Source organism: Puntigrus tetrazona, chromosome 15 (assembly GCF_018831695.1).
Source record: "Puntigrus tetrazona isolate hp1 chromosome 15, ASM1883169v1, whole genome shotgun sequence".
Taxonomy (NCBI): Eukaryota; Metazoa; Chordata; class Actinopteri; order Cypriniformes; family Cyprinidae; genus Puntigrus; species Puntigrus tetrazona.
In genome coordinates, this window is record NC_056713.1 from 15,495,993 (window position 1) to 15,520,967 (window position 24,975).

General features: G+C 36.7%; 2 protein-coding genes across 4 annotated transcripts in view; one reads left to right on the top strand and one right to left on the bottom strand.

Moving 5' to 3' along the window:
- Positions 1–810: 810 nt before the first annotated feature.
- blmh (bleomycin hydrolase) lies at positions 811–15,283 on the bottom strand. Of its 2 annotated transcripts, none has more exons than XM_043258887.1 (12): positions 15,130–15,283; positions 14,380–14,577; positions 13,595–13,704; positions 13,167–13,308; positions 12,901–12,989; positions 12,340–12,432; positions 5,434–5,589; positions 5,201–5,359; positions 4,596–4,663; positions 4,394–4,511; positions 3,285–3,354; positions 811–1,099 (listed from the first exon to the last, which is right to left on the bottom strand). In XM_043258887.1, exons 1-12 carry the CDS (start codon positions 15,137–15,139, stop codon positions 951–953), a joined length of 1,362 nt encoding a protein of 453 aa, XP_043114822.1. In that variant the 5' UTR covers positions 15,140–15,283; the 3' UTR covers positions 811–950. The 2 variants fall into 2 exon arrangements, with proteins under 2 accessions (XP_043114822.1, XP_043114823.1); XM_043258888.1 differs by lacking the exon at positions 15,130–15,283 and adding an exon at positions 14,697–15,009.
- A 4,828-nt stretch (positions 15,284–20,111) lies between these two features.
- Positions 20,112–24,975, top strand: part of nova2 (NOVA alternative splicing regulator 2) — a 51,446-nt gene continuing 46,582 nt past the window's right edge. The window contains exon 1 of one of the 2 annotated variants that reach the window (XM_043258650.1): positions 20,112–21,089. In XM_043258650.1, the coding sequence (XP_043114585.1) occupies positions 20,933–21,089 (157 nt within the window). In that variant the 5' untranslated portion in view covers positions 20,112–20,932. The remainder of the gene's footprint in view (positions 21,090–24,975) is intronic. The other variant, XM_043258651.1, reaches the window with a different exon arrangement.

Here is a 24,975-nt window from a genome sequence, read left to right on the forward strand (position 1 = left end):
TCATACACTCTCCTATGTGGGTGTAATTAAGGAGAATTACCTGCTCTTAATTAGATTTAACACAGATCAAGCTGACTCCAATTCAATTTGTTCATGTTTAATTACAAATCGATCTTTTATGCCCCTTAAAACTGGCTGATCTTAGACTCAGACTTGAATAAAGATCAGCGGAGATGAGATGGCCTTAAAACAAAATACTTCAGGAGTGCATGTGTAGCATTTTCTAAAGGCACGTTCTGAGGTCAACTCCAACAGATAACGTCATAGATCTCAAGCCATGATTTAACATATGCTGCGTTGAGTCATCCAACGGGATCTGAAATAATCCTGTCCGTTGGAGGTGACCGTTGCACCTAGAACGCTATCGTAACGAAATTCTAGTATATAACCCAATAATTGTAAAAAAATATATTTATTCTTGTTTTCATATCATTATACTAATCTTTAAGTGTCACAAGATCCTTACTAAATCAAACTAACATGCTGATTTAATGCCGATTTAACATTTCTTGTTGCTATCAATATTAAAAACAATTTTTTTGTAGAAACCATCAATACATTTCTTTCCAGAATTCTTTGATGAGTAGAAAATTCAAAAGGATTATACGTATTTACAATTTAGTAACTTTAACTTTTGTTCATTTTAATGCATCTTTGCTGAATAAAAAAAAAATTATGATTTCCCCCCAAAACTCGAAAGGCGGTGTATATATCCCGAAGACGCCAGAATTCAAATCACGTAATGCTGTTTAAATCAGGAATTAAACTAAGCAAACGATGCAATGAAATGATTCCAAACTCAGACTCCAGTGATAATAAAAAAAGAGGCAAAAAAACTTTATTTTTTATATCTAGAGTAGGCTTTTTGTGAGAGATGGTAAGAGGGTAAAAACCAGTTGGAGGCGGAGTTAAGGGAACCAGGCTGAGACCAGTGCCTGAGGCCCCCGTGGTTATGCCAGGGCTCCCATGGGGTCCCAGGCCGGGAGCACGACGGGGTCCTGCTGCATGACATCCAGCACTTCAGGAGGGAGGAAATTCTTATCCACCACCACCTCGTACACATACTCGGAGAACCACTCGTCTGTCATGATCAGATATCCTGCAGGAAGAGGCAGAGATGAGGCACGGACAACAGACAGAGATAAACGGCTGAAATGAGAGATGAGCAAAAGAAAGATAGCGGGACGGAGGAGTGGAACACTATTTAATTTGCCGCAGCAGAAGCTCTTATGAGAAACTTCAGTTTAGCTCGCTAGATTTGAACGGAGCTCAATCTGTGTAATTAAAATTAAAAGTGTATTTAAGCAATATATGGTGCTATATAAAGTCCAGGCCTTTAGCATCCGCCTCGTGAGACGGGATTTTTCGTCACACGCTGAAATCCGATTAGGCTTGCGAGTAAAACTTTAACAGCAAACAGTGTTTAACGCTGCCAAATCTGATGTCAAATGAAATCCTGATCCCATTAGCTCCGCACATTCTCCATTGTTCACATGGAGGGAACCAGCCACACCTTGTCTAGATTGCCCGTCTCACCTCTCAAAACTCAAAAGTTCTGATTTTAAAACAAGCAAACACACATTTTAACTGCATTTTTCATTCAGGGTGTGTCAGAATCCATTTGTTAACCTATTGAGCCAGTTCCTCTCTTAATCGCTTAAAGAAAGCAAAAAAAAAAACCTCGACATTAGGAATGTTTTGCCCTGTTAAAAAGCAGGAAGCAGATGATGATAAGGTTTATTTCGCTCGGTGTTCACTCCTGGGCCGTGACTGGTCGAATAAGACGAATCTAACCGGGCCAACGAACGCTTAATGAAACAGAGCAGAACATACAGTGCACAAATAAAGCTTGGATTTCTATGTATCGCTGCCTCAGTTCAATGCTTTGATTATCGGAGTGTGACTTTTCAAAACAACCTGAAATGTGTGCAAATGGGGCATCGTTTTTGGATGAGAACAGACTTTTAATGAGGCTGAGAAAAGCCTTAGAGACGGAATTGGGAAAAAAAAAAAAAAACGATTTTTTTGCTACAAAACATCCCGTTTATTTGAGTAGCTAGCAGTCTTTGATTGTGTTTGTAATAAAAATCGTACATATCTACGGTGGCTCAAAGCATCTGAGAGAATATTTACCTCTCTATTCATCACTTCTACAGCTTCAGGGGCCTCCTATGAGCCATTGACCGCATTATAAATATTCTGTCAAAATCATTTAGACAATTTTTCAAATCAATCTTACAAGCCTGAAGCCCGTATTCGATTTACAGGGCCCCCTTGAATGTATCACATTACTGTCTCATCTTCAGGGGAAACAACCGTTATGACCAATTTGAGAGCCCTTAACCCCTTTGACCTCAACAACACATTTTTCTAATTCCCTTCCCCGTCAAACACGGCTGCTGGAAAACCACAAAAAGTTCTGATTTATGTACAGCTGTGATATTCTGAATTCATAAACAGTTTAGATGTGATTCGTCATTTATTAATTCACTGTGTACTGTAAGGTTTATATATTTACAACGCCGGCACATGTTACTACGATATAAAAAATGCATAACTTTTAACATTTTTATTTTAAGATTTTCTGTTATTTTATTATGTAAAATATACCAAAACCTTAGTTTAGTTTATGTGCAACAGAAACAGCAATGCTTGCCTTAGAAACGCCACAGAACCACAGCGTTTTGCCTTTGCATCTCATTAAGCCAACCAAAGAAAAAGTATTTTAGCATGGAAAAAATGACACATCTTGCTTCACCTTTAAGGCAAACTTTTAACTTTTTAAACGTGCAGGTGAAGCAATCTGCAAGGAATAATTTTCAATGAAAAACGAGCAGGCCAAAATACCTTTATAATCTTCTAAGGAATTCAGGTCTATGGAAGCGGAAAGAAAACGGCAATGCGTGCATGTGCGCACACTCTTTCTTTCTCCAGGCAGCCAATGCTAATTAAACAGCCTCTCCATGTAGCGTCTGTTTTAAATAAGATGGTGGGTATGGACATGAGGTCCAGCTGTGAGCGGGTCTACAGATGTGCCCGACCCGAATAACAAACACAGCATGCACTAAACCTCTCAATCCAGAGAGGCCCAGCAAAGACTGCGTGCTAAATCAAATATCCGACTCCTGGTGTTCTCAGACAAGAGTTAAATTAAGTCATTGAAGAGCGGACTAAGGAGCCCCAAGAGGTAATCCTGCTGCAAACTGAATTATTCAATGCCAAAAGCTAAATATCTGTAAAATAAAATGTGTATATAAGCGGCAGACAAATGGTAACCCCCTCACCTTTATTCCCACGGTCATCTCCCCACGAGTTCTCCACACGCCACTTCTCGTAGCATCCCTCCTTTCCATTCTGTGGATGAGAGACTGAGGTAATGAAACATGAAAGTCCATCCCATTCACATGACAGTCATAGTGTAGTGGATAGAGCTTTTAGGGGAGGGTTTTGGGTAACAGTATGTAAACTATTGTCATTCTGACTCTGAGCAAAGCACTTAATTACAGGTGTTAATATTTAGAATTAAAGCATCTGTTAAATGACCAAATTAATGCAACTTCAATAGCATACACACAAATGTTTGGGGTTGGTAAGACTATATGTTTTTGAAAGTTTCTTTTGCTTGCTGCTAAGCTAAGTGTACTTGATTAAAAATAGAGAGTAATGCAACTTGCGTAGTCAGATATTTTTTCAAACGACTATAATACTAATAGTAGAAGCTTCATTAAATTAAGGTTGAAACACTCTCACATGGCCCGTTTTACCAGTGTCTTTACTAAGTTCCTGGGCCTAAAATGTGGTAGATCTGTTGCAGGTTATGGAGAGTCAGAAAGTTCTGGGATTTCGGCAAAAATATCTTAATTTGTTCTAAAGATGAACAAAGGTCTTTCAGGTTTGGAACGACATGAGGGTGAGTGAATGACAGAATCTTCCCTTTTTTGGTAAACAAAGCCTATAATGGATCCTTGCTAAACAGAAGTATTAATTTGGCATATTCAGTATTATTTTGTCTGTATTTCACATTGTGTAATGTCTAGCTGCTCTTTAAATCTTACTTAATATTTTGCTTATTAATAAAACATGGCAAAGAAGCCCTTTGCTGTAGAGCACACGTACTCCCCACCGGGCGCCAGAGAAGACAATAATGAACTCTGGTCATGCATATGGTGACTTATGAGGGCAAAACAGTCAGTAATCTCAAAAACTGCATGTAATTAAATAGTCCGGATGTCTGCAGAGGGAGGAAGAACCTCGAGGTCACAATGTCTGTAAGGGCCGTTAATGAGAATTCAGGGTCATGACCTGTGTGATATAGTGGTCTTTAAATAACTAGCTCCACTATCCAATGCAAACATGTTCTACACTGTTTTTGAGCGTGCTGTTCTGTCAATACCTTGTCAGTAACGGCGGTGAGGATCATGGCATGGGTCATCATAGAATCCCCAAAGATCAGCCTTTCTGCCTTAGACAAGTTTTTCACAGAGATGCCGAACACCAGGTCATGGTTAAACCTACAAAAATACAGAAAATCCATAGCGTTAAAAACACTTTCAGAAAAGTCTTACCTCGTAACCGGCAGAAGAGGCAATACTCACACATTCATGTCATTGATGCCCAGTTTGCTGTGGAAATGTTTGCCTACGTCACAGCCGAACCACACCGCCTGATGCCAGAAAGACATTAATTAATACAGACCTACATTATTTATAATGACCACTATTTTTGTCTATCAGTTTTAGTGTACTATGTTTTCCTCTCTTTTTGTGCTGGTTAAACTGTTAGGACACAACATGTACAACAGAACTCTAGACAGAAAGCAATACACTGAAATTGCAAAAAGCTACTTGCACACAGGCATGTAAACCTCAGAGAGTGACACAAATATGTGAACAGTCTATATAATTGAATCATTTAGCGGTGCAAACTTGGTGTAAACGGGGTCATTGAGTTTCATCCTGATAAAATCTGTATCTGGGAAGAGCGATCAAGATGATCAAGCGGGCTATTGAACTATTTTATCTAGCTCAAAAGTATTTCAGCAGTAGTGCTTTGCAGATTTAGCAATGCAAATTGAGGAAAAACCGCAAAATCTAAATATTTCCAAAAAAAAAACCCTTTCCTAAACTTTTGCGAGGTTGATCACATGACCCTAAACAGGCCTAATTATAATAGCATCCCTTTGAAACCCAACTGGTTTTACCTCTCCGCCCTTGATGGAATCTGCGGCAGCTTTCTTGAGCAGCTCGATGGGCTGGTTGTTGTAAAGTGTTTTGCGGCCACCCACCATGTTTCCCAAAAACTCCACACTGTACAGCTTTCCATAGGGGTTTTGGGGCCGAGGGTCGTTAACAAGGCAGATCTGCAAAGAGATTACGCAACCTCTGAGTGAGGACTACAACAGACAGAAGCTGATGTGTCTTGTGCTGCTCTTACCTTATCCTGAAGATTATATAGGGGCTTGACGTGCTTTGTGTAAAACTCCAGAGGAGTTAAAGGGCCCATACGGTGGAAGGTCTTGTCCTTGTCCCGGTATTCCCAACAGATGGTGTCTGGAGGACTGCCCAGACAAACACTGGCCACTTGAAACACCTGAAGAAATCAAATAAAAGAGAAAAGACTCATGAAATCATATTGCCTCTAAATTCATACATGTATAGCGGAAATTCTCAAGTTTTATGGCATTCAAAATTCGAAAATGGTTTGAAGTCTGAAGATGGATGACATATGGATGTGATAAATAAAACCTGAGAAAACAAAACAAACCACATTAGAGAAAGCTCTGGCTTTGACGGGATGTAGCTAAGATGAGCACTAAGAACACAAACACTGTGTGTGAGGCGCCCAGTCTTTGACTCTGGTACTCTTTATTCTGTACTCAAACTGTTTTTAGTTCTCAGAACTTAGCCTTTGTTACTCCAATCCCAGGCATTTCCTGCACTCTTCTGACCGCGGCCTGAGCTTTACATATTGGAACGCGGATTTCTCGTAGCCAAGATTAACTTGACCTTGATAATATGCACTTCTTGGTCAATCGCAAACGCAGGAAAGCAAGAAACTGGACAGATAAGATGTGCCTGTCTTTTTTCTTTTGGCATATGCAAGTAGATGAATCAACAAAGAGAGGCGCCACAGAAACTGAATTTTACAGAGAATTCTGTTTGAGTTTATTCACACTATATAAGATTTCATTTGTCTGGACTTTTCAGAATGGCCAATAGAAAAAAAAAATAACATTATTTATGGCTCCTAGTACTTTTTTTTGGTTTAAAAGGAATATTTCACTGAATATCGAAAACTTATTTAATCAGTCTCATGTTGCTACAAAAAAAAAAAAAGATTTTGCAGAATATTAAATGTTTCAACAGGGAATAGTGCTTTAAATGATCAAGCTCCAAAAAGGCAAGACATGTGCTAATGAGATGCCTGCAAGCCTGTAGGAGATTTTAATAAGAAGAATTTGGAGACTAACCACTTCAATTTTAAAATGGTATAAGGAAACATTTTAATTTATTACAAAAGATCATTTTGACACTTCCCACTACTTTTCTCTATAAACAGAAACAAAAGTCAAAGGACAAACACCTCTTCATACAAAAAAAAAGCATAAAAATAGAAATAAAATAAAATAAAATTTGGTCTTTTAATCACACAAAGCTCGCTCATACATCTTTGGAAGACTAATTACTACTTTTAATGAATAGTGCTTTTTCACCCGAATGGTGCTTTTTTTCAACAGTTTGTCAATATATGTCATTCAATTTTATTTGCTAGATAGAATGTGTGTTCCACAGAAGGATTTGGAAGAACATAAGTCAACATTTGTCAATTTACTGTACTCTTTAGATAAGAGGTTTCAGAAGAGAGCTAGGTATTCTCCAAGTAACCAACCTTGTCTCTCATCCTATCCCAGAAAGAAAACCGTTTAGCATTAAAGTTTGTATTCTTTATCCAGTCTTCCCAGAGGGAGAGTAAACACCGGCGGCGCCCGGCCCTCTTTCCTCCCTGTTGACCCAGTGTTGGACCCAGATGCTCCAACCACACAAACAGCCTCTGCGTCGCACGCTCTCACATCCTCTCTCCTCCTTGGCAGGTTAGATAAACTCACAAGACAGTCCAAACAATATGGGCGCCCGTTTTCCCTTTTTCTGGCCTGTTGAAATGTGCCACTCGCACAAAACAATGGCCGAGGCTCAATGACGTTAGTACGGAGTCAGCGAGTCAATATTGAAACACCTGTCTGAGGCTGGGTGGCCACAGGGCAGCAGGAAAAGCCGAGGAAGAGGCACATCTAGGGATGAGCGGCTGGCTCACAGGCCGGGAAGATGAGCATGCCACAGCACAATGTAAATCTTTTGCTTAGGAAAAACACAATGTCTCATCCAAAAGCACTAAATCTCATCTCCTCCGGCTGTTCCGTTATGCCTTGACTTTGGATAATGCAGGATCTGTTAGTCGAATCAACTTAACGAGAGCAAGGTGTGTGGGTGCAATGTTTAAATTACACTGAAATCAAACTTATATGTATATAATAAGCAACAGGCATTTGATGTAAAAAAAAAAAAAAAAAAAAAAAAATGCAGTAAACCCTCATATGTCCCAAGTATATTGTCATAAGCATTTGTGACATGTTACAGGAAAATTTAGTTTATTCCAAAGAAGCAGAGCTCTGGTCTTGTGGTAGTCTTTAGCAGTGGTGCTCACACAGGCATTATGAAAATAAACAATTCGGTATGAATATAGCATTAAAAAAGAAAAAGGTCACACATAATGTATTAGGTGGCCTTAACTACAATGCACTTCAATGTACTTATTTTGGTCATATTGTAGTTCAGAACAGTTTGGCTGCTATTGAGGCTGGACATGAGTAATGTTAGGGACAGGTTTGGTGGTACGGGTTGTTTGGGTTAAGGTGTAAAGGATGGGTCAACAGTGTAATTATAAATGTAATTACACTAATTAATTACAGATCCAACTGCATATAGCAATAAATGAATGCCCCACTGAACAAAATAAAATTACAAGGAATAAAAAATGAATAGCAATAGAAAAACAAAGCATGTAAACTAAAAATAAATAACGCAAAAAAAAACCAAAATAACCTAGAAAAGTAAAAACATTTAGAAAAATGTATAAACGAAAGGCAAATGAAAACTAGAAACAAATGAAAAGAAATACACAAAGAGCAATAAAGAAAAACAAAATAAAAATATAATTAAATAAAAAACACCCTATAGAACCATGTAAAAATTATCCACTTAAAAAAAAATCTAAAAAGAAACTAAAAAGAAAAGAAAAAATTAAATTGAAAAATAAATAAATAGCGGAACTGGAATGAATGAAGTTCAGGTCACTCGTGGTCAGACCTATCCAACGCCACATGCATCCCGTCTTGTTGAGCTTATCTGGGATCACAAGCACCTGCTCCTGGGTGTACAAGGTGCTTTAGGTATGAATATTGCAAATAGGCCGAGGTGTTTGTTGACAAGGAAAGCAAAGTCTGGCTGGTTGTCTCACGTCAAAGTAATCCACGTGCAAACAATTAGCCATGCAAATAGCTGGATGTATGAAGATGCAACATGGCACGTTTCCAGCAGCCTGTGGGTAAGTATGTGTAACCGTTTACAAGATCTTCTTCGTAAACATTGCTTTTCTATAAGGCTGCAAGCCTCCGGTCCTCAAACCACAGTGCTGATCCTATCATTTTTGTTTGCATCTGCTTCTCAAGAACAGCTTTGCAAGGAAGTAAACAGAATGAAGTTCAACAAAGAATGTCGTGTCAATAACTGGCTTTTTGCTTTTGTTACATTGCCGAAATTAAACAAAGCAAGCCAAAATATAATTTAGAGCATGTTCGGAAGACCCATTAGAGGTCGTGAACAGCTGACAAATACATTTGATTGATTAATTTTAACTTTCATGTAAATGTGAAACACATTTGGTCCTTTCAGACAAACAAAGTTCAACAAGGGAATTTCAGTATGTCTTTGCACAGAATTATCCACAACCACAACATAAATGACGAAACAGACCTCAAGCACAAAAACAACAAAACTGAACAATTTGTACTGTACATACAGCAAACAAACATTAACATACATGACCCTGGATCACAAAACCAGTCATTCATCTGAACGCTGAATAATGAAGCTTTGATGTTTGGTTTGTTAGGACAAGACAATATTTGGTTAAGATATAACTACTTGAAAATCTGGAATCTGAGGGTGCAAAAAAATTACTGAGAAAATTGCCTTTAAAATTGTTTTAAGTTCTTGATGATGCATTTTACTAAGTAAAAAATACAAAATTTTGACATATTTATGGTAGGAAATAAAAAAAAATAAAATAAAACCACTTCATGGAAGATGATCTTTATTTTATTTCCTAACAATTGTTTGCATAAAAGAAAAATCCATTTTAACCCATACAATGTACTTTTGGCTATTGCTACAAATATACCCTTGAGATATATATATATATATATATATATATATATATATATATATATATATATATATATATATATATATATATATATATATATATATATATATATATATATATATATATATATATATATATATATATATATATATATATATATATATATATATATACACATATATATATATATATATATATATATATATATATATATATATACATATATATATATATATATATATATATACATATATATATATATATATATATATATATATATATATATATATATATATATATATATATACATATATATATATATATATATATATATATATATATATATACATATATATATATATATATATATATATATATATATATATATATATATATATATATATATATATATATATATATATATATATATATATATATATATATATATATATATATATATATATATATATATATATATATATATATATATATATATATATATATATATATATATATATATATATATATATATATATATATATATATATATATATATATATATATATATATATATATATATATATATATATATATATATATATATATATATATATATATATATATATATATATATATATATACATATATATATATATATATATATATATATATATATATTTTTTTTTGGGTTGTTTTTCTGCAGCACACAGGTCTATCAGATACAATCCTGAGACAATGTCCAGTCCAACAGAGTCAACATCAGTAACTTCAACTAAACAAGGCCACCTTTGATCTCCTGGAAACGACAGATTAAAAAAAAACAAAAAAACAAGGAAACAAGATACACACTGATTTTAAACCTCATGCAGGTCCTGACTCGACTTATTTTGTCTGCGGTGGACTAGAATTCAGTCTCAATTACATAAATAATATGCCTTTCCTGCATTTGACCTCTTCCACCACAACTCGCCATTCTGATACGAATAAAAGCAAGGTCTCACTGCGTCCCTATTAAATAAACAAACCCACGTCCCAACAACTCCTCTGCCAGTGAAGTGCTACAGAAAACAAACCTCCACCAGGTGGACAAACAAACAACCCCACAAAAACAGGAAAGAGGACAGAGAAGAATATGTATCACAACCAGATAAACAGGGAAGCAAATCATACTCAGGCATATGCTTATCCTGGGAGAGAAACGCAGAGAATGAGCTTAGAGATATTAACTTAGACGTGCGCGCTGTGCGTCGTCTCTCCGCAGATGGTGGAGGTATAGTAATAATGCCAGTGAGATTGCCTTTGCCACTCAATGACAGGCACAGGGCGATAACAATCATGTTTGTGGAACATTCTGTCATCAAGTCCTGCAGGCGCTTGCTCTTTCTCTCTGTCTAGCTCGCTCTTTCTCTTTCCTCTTCTCACACCCATAAAGACGCGTGCAAACATATAAAAGATACGTTCAAATACACATACGCGGGTATTCACGAAACCAGGGCACGCTTTGTACGTGCTCCTTTTGGTTCACAGGTGGGTGACAATGTTATTGCTCCGCTCAAATGGGGTTTAATTATTGATGTACATGTTTTGTCAGATCAAGCACTTATGATATTTACAGTATGTCAGTACCTACGTCATTGCATTACTTACGATCTGACATACAGACGGGTTCTCAGACTATTTCATTTGATTTTAATATATATTAAGTATAGTACAAAAAATATTTGCGTACCTACATTCAAATTGCAGCATTATTTTAATTCTTTAAACAGATTTTTGGACCCTACTCAATGTGTATTTTAAGAAGCAAGTTTCTATTTTAATAGCGTTATCAAAGGATTAATCGCAAACAACCGCAACCAAAATAAAAGTTGTTCTTTACATAATTTATGCGTTTGTACAGTGTTTATTTATTATGCATATATATATATTTAAACACACACACAAAATATATTTTGAAAGTATTTACATGTAAATGCATTTATATATTTGATATTACATAAAAATATATTCATATATAGCCTAAACATATTTTTATTAAATATGTACATAAATGTGTTTTTATTTATATATACATATTTGTTATGTAATTATGTAAGGAAAAAAAAGTTCATTTTGGATGTGATTTGATTAATCGTTTGACAGCCCAAATGTTTTATTTTGTATTATTATATTTTATATTTAATTATATACATATGACATGTGACTATTATATGCTAATCTTTGCGGAAAAAAAATTACCCTATTTTTTTATGGACTGAATTACAGAAACTGATCATACTGCTCGTCTGTTTGTTAATTCTGAAAATGTGTCTAAAAAAGCTTTGATGTTTTCTAAAGCCGATATGTCGGGGGTGTTTTCAGAGCTGGCAACTGCCGATAAGAAACAAACAGTTGCAAATCCCATAATTATAAAAAGTAAGCTTGACAGTCCCTTATCCACAATTTTACAGTTCTCTCTGTTTGTGTGAAATATATGCAAGAGTTTGTTGCCAAAGCCTGCGAAAGATAACCTTGCAATATTGTCTGGCAACCTCTAGAGGAGGTTTCATAACCAGTCAAACAGCGCCCTCAGCAGGGCTATAAGAACAGAACTATTCCGTTACCATTCTATATACAGTAGTTTGTTTAAAACTAGTCATTTTTTTATTCATTATGTCTTTCCAAGCTGTAATCTTTTACGTAGCAAAAAGACTAATTAATATGTTACCAAGATCTTATATAAATGATGCATGAATGTGAATGCAGGGATGGAACCTCAAAGGGGTAAGTATATAATTTATTTGCTTTTTAATCTTTTCTTTTTTTTTCAGGCAGACCTATACCACTGTCATAAATACAGAGCAGAGGTTTGCTCCAAAAAAAAAAAAAAAAAAAAACCCAACAAAACAAAACACTCACCTCCTCAATCATGGTGTCTATAGTGTCAGACAGCTCGGTTTTAGTAGCCTCACTGGCCACCATGTTCCTCAGCCTTAGACAATACTCCCTCAACTGTAACGAAAAAACAAACAAATGCAAAGTAAAAGCTAACAGACATTACAAGAAAAAACGACAATTAAAAACAAAATAACTAACACTTAAATTAAAATAAAACAAAGTATAAAAAAAGCTAATTCAATATAAAAATAAATAAATAATGTGTTAATAAATAAGTCTAAAATAACACTAATTACTCTGATTAATCTTTTCTTGTGCATTATCTCGTATTTGTTTTAGCTCTTCATTAAATGTCACGCGGGCTGAAACTCCCATCCTCCTCATTTATCTAAAAGACAAGGGAAGTGACCTTAGTGACTTCATCCTCTGCTCATCTGCTGACTCAAAGAGCATTTCAGTGATGGAGCCACCAGCTCATACGCAGCCACTAAATCCTCGTTCGGTAAATGTCAACATAAAAGCTTGAGGGGATACACGGCGCTGCAGACTGAGAGGTGCTTTCAAGGGCTGAGCGCGACTCACCTTGTGATTGAGGATATCGTTCATTCTACGGGAGGCCTCGGAGCTGTGAGACTCGGGGAAGCACTTCTTAGGGACGACGCCGTATTTTTCTGAAAAGCGCATTGGGTTTTAAACGCAGCTTGAATGTAAAGCAGTACAAAGGTTTTCTTCTCAATTCATACATTTTTGGTCTGAAGTCAACAGATGCCAATTCATTTTTAATTGACAAATAAATGCTTCCCCTTAACAAATGTGAGTGTAGACCAATGCAACAGAGCTAAACTGACCAATAAGGTTAACCAGCATATCCCACTGCCCGCCATCATTGGTAGGATTTGATAGAAGGAACTGAACCAATCTGCCATCTACTGACTCCTTCCGCTGGGCCGTCTCCACACACGCATGCAGAAAGTAATAGCACCTCTCCACCTGAGACAAAAACAAATACAGACGAGCAGGGGGTGTGTACCATCAAGGTTAAGGGGCAGAGGGCGGACACAGTGGTCCACAAACATCCAGGGAACACAATACATCTCACACAAAAAGAGGATTTACTGCACTTTTACCATTAACACAATGAGAGCATACGATAGACAGCAAAAACACCACAGCAGAATTACAATCTGAGAGACTGGGGCAAATAAATACTGTTGATTCTTAGATTAAACAGCAAAGGGCGTGTCGTTTTTGGAAATCCAGACCCAGGATGACTTACCTTATCCCAGAAAAAAAGATATGACTGACTGAATTCAAATTCTTCAATGTTAAACTTCTTCATAAAAGGAAGACGCATGACATTGAGGCATGAGAAGATCCAACATCTCCCTGATGGAAAGAAAACAAAACAAAACGCAGACATCGAAGACGGGTTAAACCTGACATGGAAATAATTTTAACTGTTTTTTTTTTTTTTTTTAACTTTACAAAAGGTTCCTGTTTAAAGCCGTTTAGATCACATTATGATGACGCATTTATGCGATGATTAAATCTAGCAAGTTTTGAAAATATATTTCTTAAATAAAGATACACTTTCAAAAGTTGATATCGAAATGTTTTTGAAACACGTTCCCCAAGTCTCTTATACTCAAAGACCGCATTTGTTTGATCAGAAACATTGTAGAAACAGTAATATTGTGATGTACATGTACTTTTTTTTATTTCCTTTCTGTGAATACGCAAATCACATGATCCTTAGAAATCATTCTAATAAGCTGATATGCTGCTAAAAATATATTTCTTATTATTATCAATGTTCAAAACAGTTCTGCAATTAATATTTTTGGATAATCTATGATATATGGGATTCTTTAAAGAATGTAAAGTTACTGCCCCTCAAGAATATATATATAGACAACAAATACATAGTATGTAAAACATATACAAGTATTTAGTTTTACACTATCCATTTTTATTTAATCGGAAGCTTTTTCTAAACCATTATGTCTGACCCTTTCCTCTCATGAGGGCCTAGTTTCTAAATTTTCCTCACGCTGTAGGTACCTGAGTTTTTCTGGTTGGTGACAGGCTTGCCCTCTGTGGGAATGCTGTGCTGGAAGACGTGTACTGTGTCCTGGACCGTCTGCCGGTGAAGACACACCTCTAATGGGTCAATGCAGGTCGAGACGTTCTGGGCGAGGAGATATTGTGGCTCCGAGCGGAAGCGTTTGATAAAAGCCGATGCTTTCTCCTGACTCAGGCCTGGGCGACAAAAATGGGCACAAACACAAAACAAGCTCTCAGTGTACAAACCATGATGGACAGTGAGTGTCACACTGTACCTTTCAACTTTCACTGATATATAGCATAATCATACATACCGAGAAATGCTCGTACTCAGTATCAATTTTATTCATGCGACACACAAAAGATATGATACAGAATATGTCATTGTCAGAAATTATTGACAGCCAGCTCTCTTGACTTCAGTCTGACTCCATTCATTGTTGTTTAGGTAGTTTACCGGCGTTTAGCTTCTCTTTCACGTAAAAAAACCTTTCAATTTCCAATAATTACACGTAAACACTCGTTGTAATCTATTCAAAGCGTCGCTTCGGTGATTTAACTCGAGCATACGCGATCAAGAGTTAAAAGCCGACCTCACATCTTTGCTTAGTCACTTTCATCTGTAGTAGGAAACAGCTCGGGCTAGTTAGCTGCACAATGCTACTCCATTCATATCAACGTTTGTGAAGCTCTGAGCCCTCAACCCGCACCTACGAGCTGCGAGAGACAATATTTACACATACGCACCGGTGTCCATGTTTGCAGGTGAGGAGAGGAGGTGTTGGAGTCTGATTTGTAGGTCTTTGTTTATTTCATTCGCCGACAGCCAGTCAGTCCGTGCGGAATTCCGGAAACAGGAAACCCAGTGAAATTGCGTGTCTTTCTGTAGAGGTTGCCATATCTGGGGAAAACCCTCTATGCGCGGGCAGCAGTGGGGGATATGTGGTGGTGATATATTGAAAAATACTGTGGTTTTTACGCAAATGATCAGCTTACTTTTCACGAACTGTTAAATCTACAGGTTTAGCTATATATATATATATATATATATATATATATATATATATATATATATATAATTTTTTGTTTTGTTTTGTTTTTCAGCAATAAATGTATAAATGTATAATTTCTTCTTTGACTTTTTCTTTCGGGAGTTATTTCTTTTCACCTTTGTTGCTTATGGTATAATTTTCTGCATTCTTTTCTTTCCTCGCTTAATAAAAAAAGCTTTAACAAAATCCTCAATCCTTCCTCTCTGAGACTCTAATTAGTGACATTATGGTCATTATGTTGTATTATGCTGCCATTGTATTTTTTGTTTGTGCCATGAGAATTTTTTTCAATTGTTGTGACTACACTCCTAGTCTCTTTAGTGACCGTTTTGCCCAATAACATTTCAGACAACATGTCCCCTTCGGGCTGATATTGTATTCCAAACTGAAAAAAAAAATCCAAAATCAACTTGAAGGAGATCACCTTAATAAGACTGTCAACTTCAGGCTGTCTTTGTTGATGGTTTTGCCCAATTAAATTTCAGACTTTGTCATGAAAGTGTAATTTCTTCAACAATTCTTTCTTCTTAAAGAAATTGTAGTGTGTGCCATTTAAGTATAATTTGTTTTATTTCAGTAAAGCTCAGGACACAAGGTTGAAGTCCACTAACAACACAATATCTGCAACAGATTATTATGTAAATCATTAAACCAACTAGGACTGTCTTTAAGATATATCGCATGCAGCAGTAGGACAGAACAAAGGAAGAACACCCCCAACCCCCACCCACCCACACACACACACACACACACACACACACACACACACACACACACACATATATATATATATATATATATATATATATATATATATATATATATATATATATATATATATATATATATTTAAGTATTACAGTGCATCTCATCTTATCTTCATGGACTGCCCCAGAATTGTGACATGTTTCTAAAAGTGGAATTTAGTTTCCCCCGGCTAAGGGTCGTTAATGAATGGAGGCAAGGGGTAAAAATGCTCAATTTATCTGTAAGTAGCGTAATAGTTTATGAGATTATGACAGTACCAAAACCCACCCTAGACTTAAGTCAGTGATAATTTTCTTAGAATATGTAAATGTTCTTGGAATTAAAATACATAGTAAATAAAGAAAGTAAAACAATTACATTATAGTAAAATAATTACTAACTTGTTTTTCATTCAACTGTGAAAATATTTAATGACATGAGACCCATATCTGGTAATTACCTAAAAAGAGGGGTCTATGGTGTGGGTATGGAGTTGGTTCACCCTCCACATAATGTTACTTCTACCAAGTCATACAAATCCAGGAAGGAAAGTGGTTACAGGTGCTTTACCAAGGCAAAGATGTTCAGCTGTCCTTTCTTTCTACCTGTAAAACGGTTATTACAGTTATAACCCTTCTTAAGGACGGTTCCATGGGTGCATGCGTAATAACGTTTTATAGTTCACTTAACTAGTATAAAATTGGATACTGCTTTTTTAAAATATCCCGAAAAGGGCCTCGTTTGTTATTACTGAGCATAAATGTAACATTTACGCATCACAATCGAAATTAACTAGCTTTATTATCATAAAAAATAAGGGAATAAAGAAGTAAAAAAAAAAGCGATGTTGGTAGACTGCTGCCCTCTGGTGGCTGTAAGTCACGTGAAAGACACAAATGAAATGTGACTAAGGTTTAGCCACAAGAGGACAGTAACCTTGCGTAACCTCCACAGCTGCATTGCCTTGAGTGAATACAACGTTTATTAATAGTATTATTAATTCCAACAACATTTTTTACGGTGCGCATGCTGTTAATGATTACTGACACACAACCATAGCTGTAGCCTATATTTTAACAGCAGAGCTGTGCTGTAGATCATAAGAAGGTATTAAAACACGAAGAGCTCTGAGGACTGAATAACAACGTTTACGTAAAAGTCAACTGTCTAAAATCTATTTGAATTGATTGTGTTTTTCGTCTCTGCAGGCTTTGCGTGTTTGTTTGTTTTTGGATTTTTAATTTTTTGGCAGGTAACACCAAAGAAATAGCTCTGCTCGGTCTCTTTGACTGCTTCCGTAACTCCCCCACAAGATGGAGACTCTTGTTTATGTCTTTTGTTTCTTATGGTTGATTTAGGCTTTGCTGTTCTGATGTTTTAATCCTAAGAACTGGGGAAAGATCCATCTCACATATCAAAATACTGCGTATGCATGATAACCGAATGATTTGTGAATCCATTTTACAGAAAGAAAATGAATTTAAATAGCATTTAATTTAATATCCAACAATGAAGAGGCATGGTTTGAAATTCACCCAATCTGGCAAACAAATGATTCAGTTTTTTATTTTTCTAGCTAAGGCAAATATTAGAAATGGTTAGGGAGTAACCCAGTACCCTCACTGGGTTTATTAGTACTTGTTTATTTGTAAAAACAACTTGATAATGATTCCAAAAAAGGCAGTTTGCGCCAAATGAATTATCAAATACCCTTGTCTCCTTTTAAACCTGCATAAAGCCATGTTGCTGCTCATAAATAAATGTAGAGTTCCATGCCAGATGTTGCCCAGTCCGGCCAATTCTTAAGGTTTTTCTGTGTTATTTGCAGAAACAATAGTGCTGGTGCTCTTATGGAGAAGGGGGCAGATGGGGTCCCCTCTTCAAACAATGTGCGTAGAGTGGGGGAGGGTGTTATGCATTGAAAGTCATCCTCGACGAGATATCACCCTTTCACCAGTGTGACAGAGGGGGGGAAACTGCACGGGTTTATGTGAAAGCTCATAAACCCATATTGCAGGAATGGAGAGCTTTAGCCACCGCCATCTGTCCGAAATTAACATTTGCGTGCAATGCGTTGCTGGCAAACAGAACCTGATTTTTGTTTTGCTACAAGCCTTCATGGTATGTAAATATGGACTAATGAAGTCTATTATTTGTGTCCGATTGGATGCATATATACAGTGCATTTATTCCACATGAAAAATAAAGACAAAAATGAAATATGAAAAAAAATTATATTATTTATATTATGAAATATTATTTGCCTTATATTCGGTTTATGCAGGTTCAAATGAGGATACTCCCGAGATTATTTTTTACAACCTATAGTTAAATATATACATTGTATGCAAATATGCTAAATAAATCTATTCTAGTTCCCCAACCCCACATAAGACCTGTATTTGATTGCAGATCCTCACTCCGTTTTTAAGCAATAGCATCACTATCTTAATTCTCACATTGCTAAAGTTTTTGTGGTCTCAGTAAAATAATCACCCAGTTTATTTCATGAGTAATGAGGTTTTCTAGAATGTGACTGTTAGAATAAACAAAGCAACTGACTTTGATTGTTTCACACTGATTGCATTTCACGAACGGCCAGGCTCAAAAGAAAACAAGTGTTTTATAGTCATTTATTTCGCTCAATTTTCTCCCAGTAAATAGGAGCCAAATGTTTTGGTGTCGGTTTGCCACAGACCTCCAGTCAAACTGAGCATAGGCCTATGTATTTCGGATGACACTGGCACACTGCTGAGTTTTTCCACAGAAATGTGAAATTGCGTGAGGTGGCTCTTTGTGTGCATGCAGTAGACGGCGCAGCATCACCTTGATGCGAATCTGGAATAAGAGAAGTGCTCGTCTCTGGCCCTGTGTTGACACAGGAGGAGTGTGAGTGTGTGTGACAAGAGGATACAGACAGTCTTACTGGGTACTAACAACACTGTACTGCAAAAACTGTTTGCACAATAGAACAACATCTTCGAGTCCGTCCAGTTAATATGCATTTAAGATTGTTTAAAATTTGTTCAAACGCTGCATTAATCATCAGCATCCTTATCATCATCATAAGTTAAATAGTTAAATGTAATACTGCTGCTACTACTAAAACTAGTAAAATAAAAGTCTAATTACCAGGGCTGCAAAATGATTGTTCACAATTAATTGGTTAATTATATATATATATATATATATATATATATATATATATATATATATATATATATATATATATATATATATACTTGTATATCATTTATATTATATATAAATATTTCATATACAAATTTAACATAGTTATATACACAGTACACACACATATAGCCTATTTAGTAGGCCACAATTAATAATTTCACAGCCCTAAAAATACATAAATATTATTATGTAATTGTTTGTATATTGTTATTGTAAATTACTTGTATTATGACATAAAAATACATACAATGACAAAATACATAATAATGAAATTACATGAATATTGTTTAATTTGTCATTTATCATTGTTTCATTTGTATATAATTGTAATTATATGTATAGTATTAGTATTACTATTATTATTATAAATTATTATAGATTATGTATATCTCTGTAAAAACATGTTTATAAATAAAATAAATAATAAACAAGCAAATAAACAAAGCAAGCACTTTCAATAATAATAAACAAAATGACAACTTATATAATAATAATACAGTTACAATAATGTTATTGTTTTATTTGCGATTTTATATTATCGCATAATGTAAAAACATACTACTACTACTAATAAAATTATATAAATAGTATTATTGTTTAATTTTGTAATTGTAATTATATTTATGTTATTAAGTAATAATAAAATGGTATAAATGAAGATAATAAATAAATGTACTACTTCTACTAATAAAAAAATATTAATGACAAAAATGAGCAATGCAAAAATAATAAATAAAAGTACAAATCACATAACAATATTATAGTAAAATTAGAATTATTATTGGCTAATAGACGAGCCATTTAGAACTACGACTTTTAGTTTTCTCATCCCTGCGCCTATTTTACAACGATGCTCTCGCATTTTCATCACCGCCACCTCCTCCTGTACTGTCATGTGACGAGCAGGATTTATACACCGCTTTGCCGGAGAAAAATCAAACCTCGACCAATCACAGCTCGAGGTGGGCGTGTCCGTTTCTTCACATTTGACAGCCGCGGTCTCGGCTGCGCATGACGTCACCCGCTGCCCCGCGCTCCGGCAGAAACGCGCAAAGATGCTCTGAAAGCAAGACTGCAGCATCTCCGAGTCAGAGCCTACAAAAACATCGCATCTCCTCCAAGCGCTCGTCCAGCGCTTCGTCGCCGTCCAGGGTCTGCCCACCTGCATGCGGGATCCGCTGTTTTTTTTGTCTCTCTCTCGCCTCTTGTACATTTCCCGTTGCTATTTATTATCCGCGCGCATCTTCCCAGTTTTTTTTTAAAAGTAGTGAATCCTATAAGTTCCGCTGACCGCTGAGGTCATATATTGTTTCCAGCAGGAGAGCGCCGTCGCAGAGCCACGAGCGAGGACGTTTCCCCACATCACTTGTTATTAATATCAGCCTGAGCATAATCGAGCCACTGGATATCGATGCGTCTTTCGTTCAGTATCTAGGCTGCTACGGAGGATCGACGCACCCCAAACATTCATATCATCGTGGTTTCACATTTAGAAACGACCATATCTGCGTACCGCGTCTAGGGAAAACGAGCGCGAGCCTAAAGCTTCTTTATAAAAAATGATGGCCGGTGGGGCAGTGCAGCAAAACGGGATTTTCTCCAATCCGCATCATCACAATCAACAGCCGCACATGGAGTCTGATCCCCCCGATTCCCGCAAAAGACCCCTGGAGACCCCGACGGAGGCCAGCAGCACCAAACGCACAAACACAGGAGGTAAGACCCAAACGTTATCCAGATAGGAGGCGACTCACTTGCCAGTGAATAAGCGACTCTTCCCTAAGAAAAGCGTAATCGCTCGCGGCAGGTTCATTTTCGCTTTCGACCGAGCATCTCGCCATCTAACGCGGTCGTGCTTCACCAGACATGTGCATCTGGGATTGTATTCATATTTACAGTTCGCGTCCATTTTAAGTGGCCCGGAATTGGTGGTTGCGTCTTACGCACATACGAGTCGTTTACCAAACGCGTCCTCGGTGTTCCCAAATCAACGGCATGTGTGTAGAACAAAGCTGTTGTATGTTCGCAAATATAGACTTGTATCGTGATGAGCGCGTAGCAAAACATTAGAAAACATGGCTCGTCGCGTTTACGCATCCTTGCTATCACCGCAGATGACCTTGCGTTATGATCTTGTGCTTTGAATCTCTAATATTTCATTTTTAAAATTTGGAGCTGGAAATAAAGCTACGAGTGATAAACGATCGGGGTATTTTTAACGAGATGTATAACGACAGTGAAAATAATTATCGCACTACTTGCGCTTTAAAACGTGCTATAATGTGATATTTAAAAATGAAGTAAAAGCCTAAAAGGTTTCGCATGCGGGCTTCACCTGCATCTCCGCTATTCGACATTTTAGTGCTATGAAGTGCCCTATACCTTCAATTTAGTTTTTACTGTAGTCTATTGTTTATACTGGTCCCATGCTTGCTTGTTTATTATGCATTCCGGCAGATGCCCTAAGAAGTCTCGTGTGCACTACGCTCGGCTGCTAAACTGTTAGGCTAGTCGTGTAATTAATCAGTTAAAAACAAAATATGCATGTGTTTCTTAACCTTTAAATGTTTTTACGATTGGTGGATCTCAGTTTGGTAGGAGGCCGACAGTGTAAACCATTGCTTTTCTGATCTGTTATGGTTAAATCCTGACCTTTAGGGTCATTAAGCGGGAAAACGTTTTTTTTGGGTCCTAATCAACATTAGGTAGAGAAGATTAGAAAAATGAGAAGATTAGAAAAATCAGCCTAGGAAATATATATATATGCGGCCAATATTTATATGTAATTAGTTTATATTTAATAGACGTGAAAGAACTATTTATTTCACCTTCTAGATGCTGTTTTTTTCTGAAAATAATTTTTTGTAGTTAGAGTTAAAGGGTTAATCATGGCACAGAAATGAAATGGTTGGCGGATGTTTACATGTGAAAGAATCGATGCAGAAAGCGTTATGAATTGTCAGTCAGAAGAAGCATGCTGGACTCGTGGGAGGCATAACCTGCAGATCCATTTGCTCAAATGAAAAGACTTTGATGCTTAAGAGATCCGGGCTTCGCCGGAATTTATTTGGGCGAGAGGAATTATTCTACGGAGTTATGGAAGGGAATTTGGAAATTTTAACGTAGTCATTTCCAGGCCTGAAAATAGCAAAGAAATTCGTAAAAACGTCATGGAAAGATGGAATTTTCTGTTGGTAATACATTTTCTGTTGTTATGTTTAGCTTTAAAAATGTATAATTGCTCTCTCTGCATACAGTCTCTATAAAACGATTGAAATCCTTAACCGGTTAAGTACAATTGAACCAGTTGAAATGCTGTTGGAGCCTTGTTTTTTTTATACTCAATTAATTGATTGCAGGTTTTTTTTTTTATCGTTTACAGTTACAGGATGTATTAATATTACAGTCATTTTAGCATTGTAATATGACACTATTGCTCGATTTAAGCATCAATATTTATATTAATTCATCCATATTTATTAACTTAAATGACTATTTTTTACTGTTTATATATATGAACAATATGGCATGTATTAAAATGGTTGAATCTGTTTAGGGTCAACATGTACCAGTAGTTTCCACTTTGTGGTTTTTAGTTAAACACAAGGCACAGGCACAGGCAGATCATCGGCCAAGTTACTGCAAATCTGAACCATTTATGTCGTTTTTTGGTTTGCTTTTGAGGCGAAAGTAAGAATCTAGTCCTGCGACAATATTATGTCTAATTTGTTTTCTCATAGCATTTACTGTCTTTGATTTGGTGTTTGCATACTTATAGGATTAGTATCATATGTTGCGAGGCTTGCATATTGTTTTAACTCTTTATTTATTGGATTAAATCTTGATGCGGAGGACAAATGATTGCATTTTAAAGGCTGCCTGAAAAACAAAGTCATAGGCATTAAGACGAAAGTCAACTGGCATAAAACCAAGAATAATTTTCCTGCCAATTGATCGTTAAGTCTTCGACTTCAAGTTCACCAAAGAGCCTCTCTCCACGTTCCCGAGCTGTCTCATAAGATGTAATGTTTTAATTTCGTAAATGGATGGACTGGCACAGTACAGTGCTTCCATTTACAAAAGGTTGTTTTAGGGGATACAGATGTCCTAGCTGGACGGCGTGAGGGGACTGTGACCCTCTAAGGCTGGAAGAACGCGCGGAAGTGTGTGTGTTTGTACGATCCTGTGTAGTTTTTACTACATAAATACATTGTCGGTTGCTGTTCGGCGATGAATTTGTGACTAGCCTTTTTTTTTAGATTCTCTTCGCATTTCTGCCTGCAGGATGAGAAAATAGATGCGGGATCTGTCTTAGAATGGGTTGTTACATAAACATGATTTGCCAGCTGTGTTTGAAGATTCACCTCCACCCCCTCAGACATTTATAAGGGGGACCAATAACCGATTCGTCGCTGTCGCCCACCTCGTTCACTCACATCCTACAATGCATTACTCCCACCGGTTTTCAAATTAAGCGCACAGGTTTTTGCCACGGCTGTTTTTGATAGGCTCAGCAGAAATGCATTTAGGGTGCGCTGCGTTCTGCTCCCCCATCGTTTGTTTATTTCGCCTCTAATCACGGTTCTGGGTCAGTCTGATCGTTACTTCTTCCTTCCCGTGTCCATCACTCTCATTTCCCATCAATAGGAGCAAGTCATTGATTATTAAAGCAACGCTCTGTCTATTGATTACCGTACAATCACGAAGGGGGCGCTGCTTCGTTTTTTTCTTTAATGCACTGCGTCAAAGAAAAAAAAAATCTCATGCAAGGATGGTGAGGATTTGGGAGGGCGTTGTAAAAGGCGGCCCCACATTGGATGATTTGCTCGCCTCTCTCGGCTCGTCTGCCGTGGAATGGAGGACGGGACCTGAGATGAATATGGATGAGATGAATGAAAAGCAATGCGAAAGCTTCTTCTCGAGCCTTCGCGGTTGTTAGAACAAAGCACGCTGCTTTCTCTCACGTGCGGCAGAAAGCCAGTAGTATGTTTTATTCCTAGTGCGATGTTTATATCGGAAGCCATTTTGGTCAGGCAGTTGCTTGGACAGCCGCGCAGGGAAAGTGGTCCTTTCAGCACTCCACTAAAATTAGCTGTGTTTTTTTTTTTGTCATTGATCACAAATTCTATGCAGCACCATTGAATCTGATATCTAATGTGGCATAAACCTACTATAAGCATGCAAGGAAGAAGAAACAAAGTGTTCGTAGCTTTATAGCTTTGTGCCTGTTTTTTAAGGCCCCCATAAGCCCACAGGAACTTTCAATTCTCAAGCTGATGTTGCTTATTCTGAAGCCGGCTCTCTTGGGAGCCTCTAGCTACCGATGATTGTGTTTACACCCACTGGTTTATTATGAATAATACTCATTTGGGCTTTTTTATTAATTATTCTGATTTCTCAGTGAGTGCGATGCATGTAATCATATAGATGTACACACAAGACAGGGCTTATTAAGATATTAAGAGATATTAAGTAGGCTGGAGGGAAGAATAACAGCATACCAACTTGTTCTTGTTTTGTTCCCGCTGTAGCACAATAGGAGGGACTCGTTTCCCTCAAAGGCACTGTTACGGATATGCGTGTATATTGTAATCCACAGATT

Coding starts and splice junctions, on each gene's coding strand:
- blmh (XM_043258887.1), bottom strand. Junction 12,433..12,900: donor ACGATATCCTCAATCACAAG/GTGAGTCGCGCT, acceptor TTTTCGTTACAG/TTGAGGGAGTATTGTCTAAG. Junction 5,590..12,339: donor TAGACACCATGATTGAGGAG/GTGAGTGTTTTG, acceptor TGATTTCTTCAG/GTGTTTCAAGTGGCCAGTGT.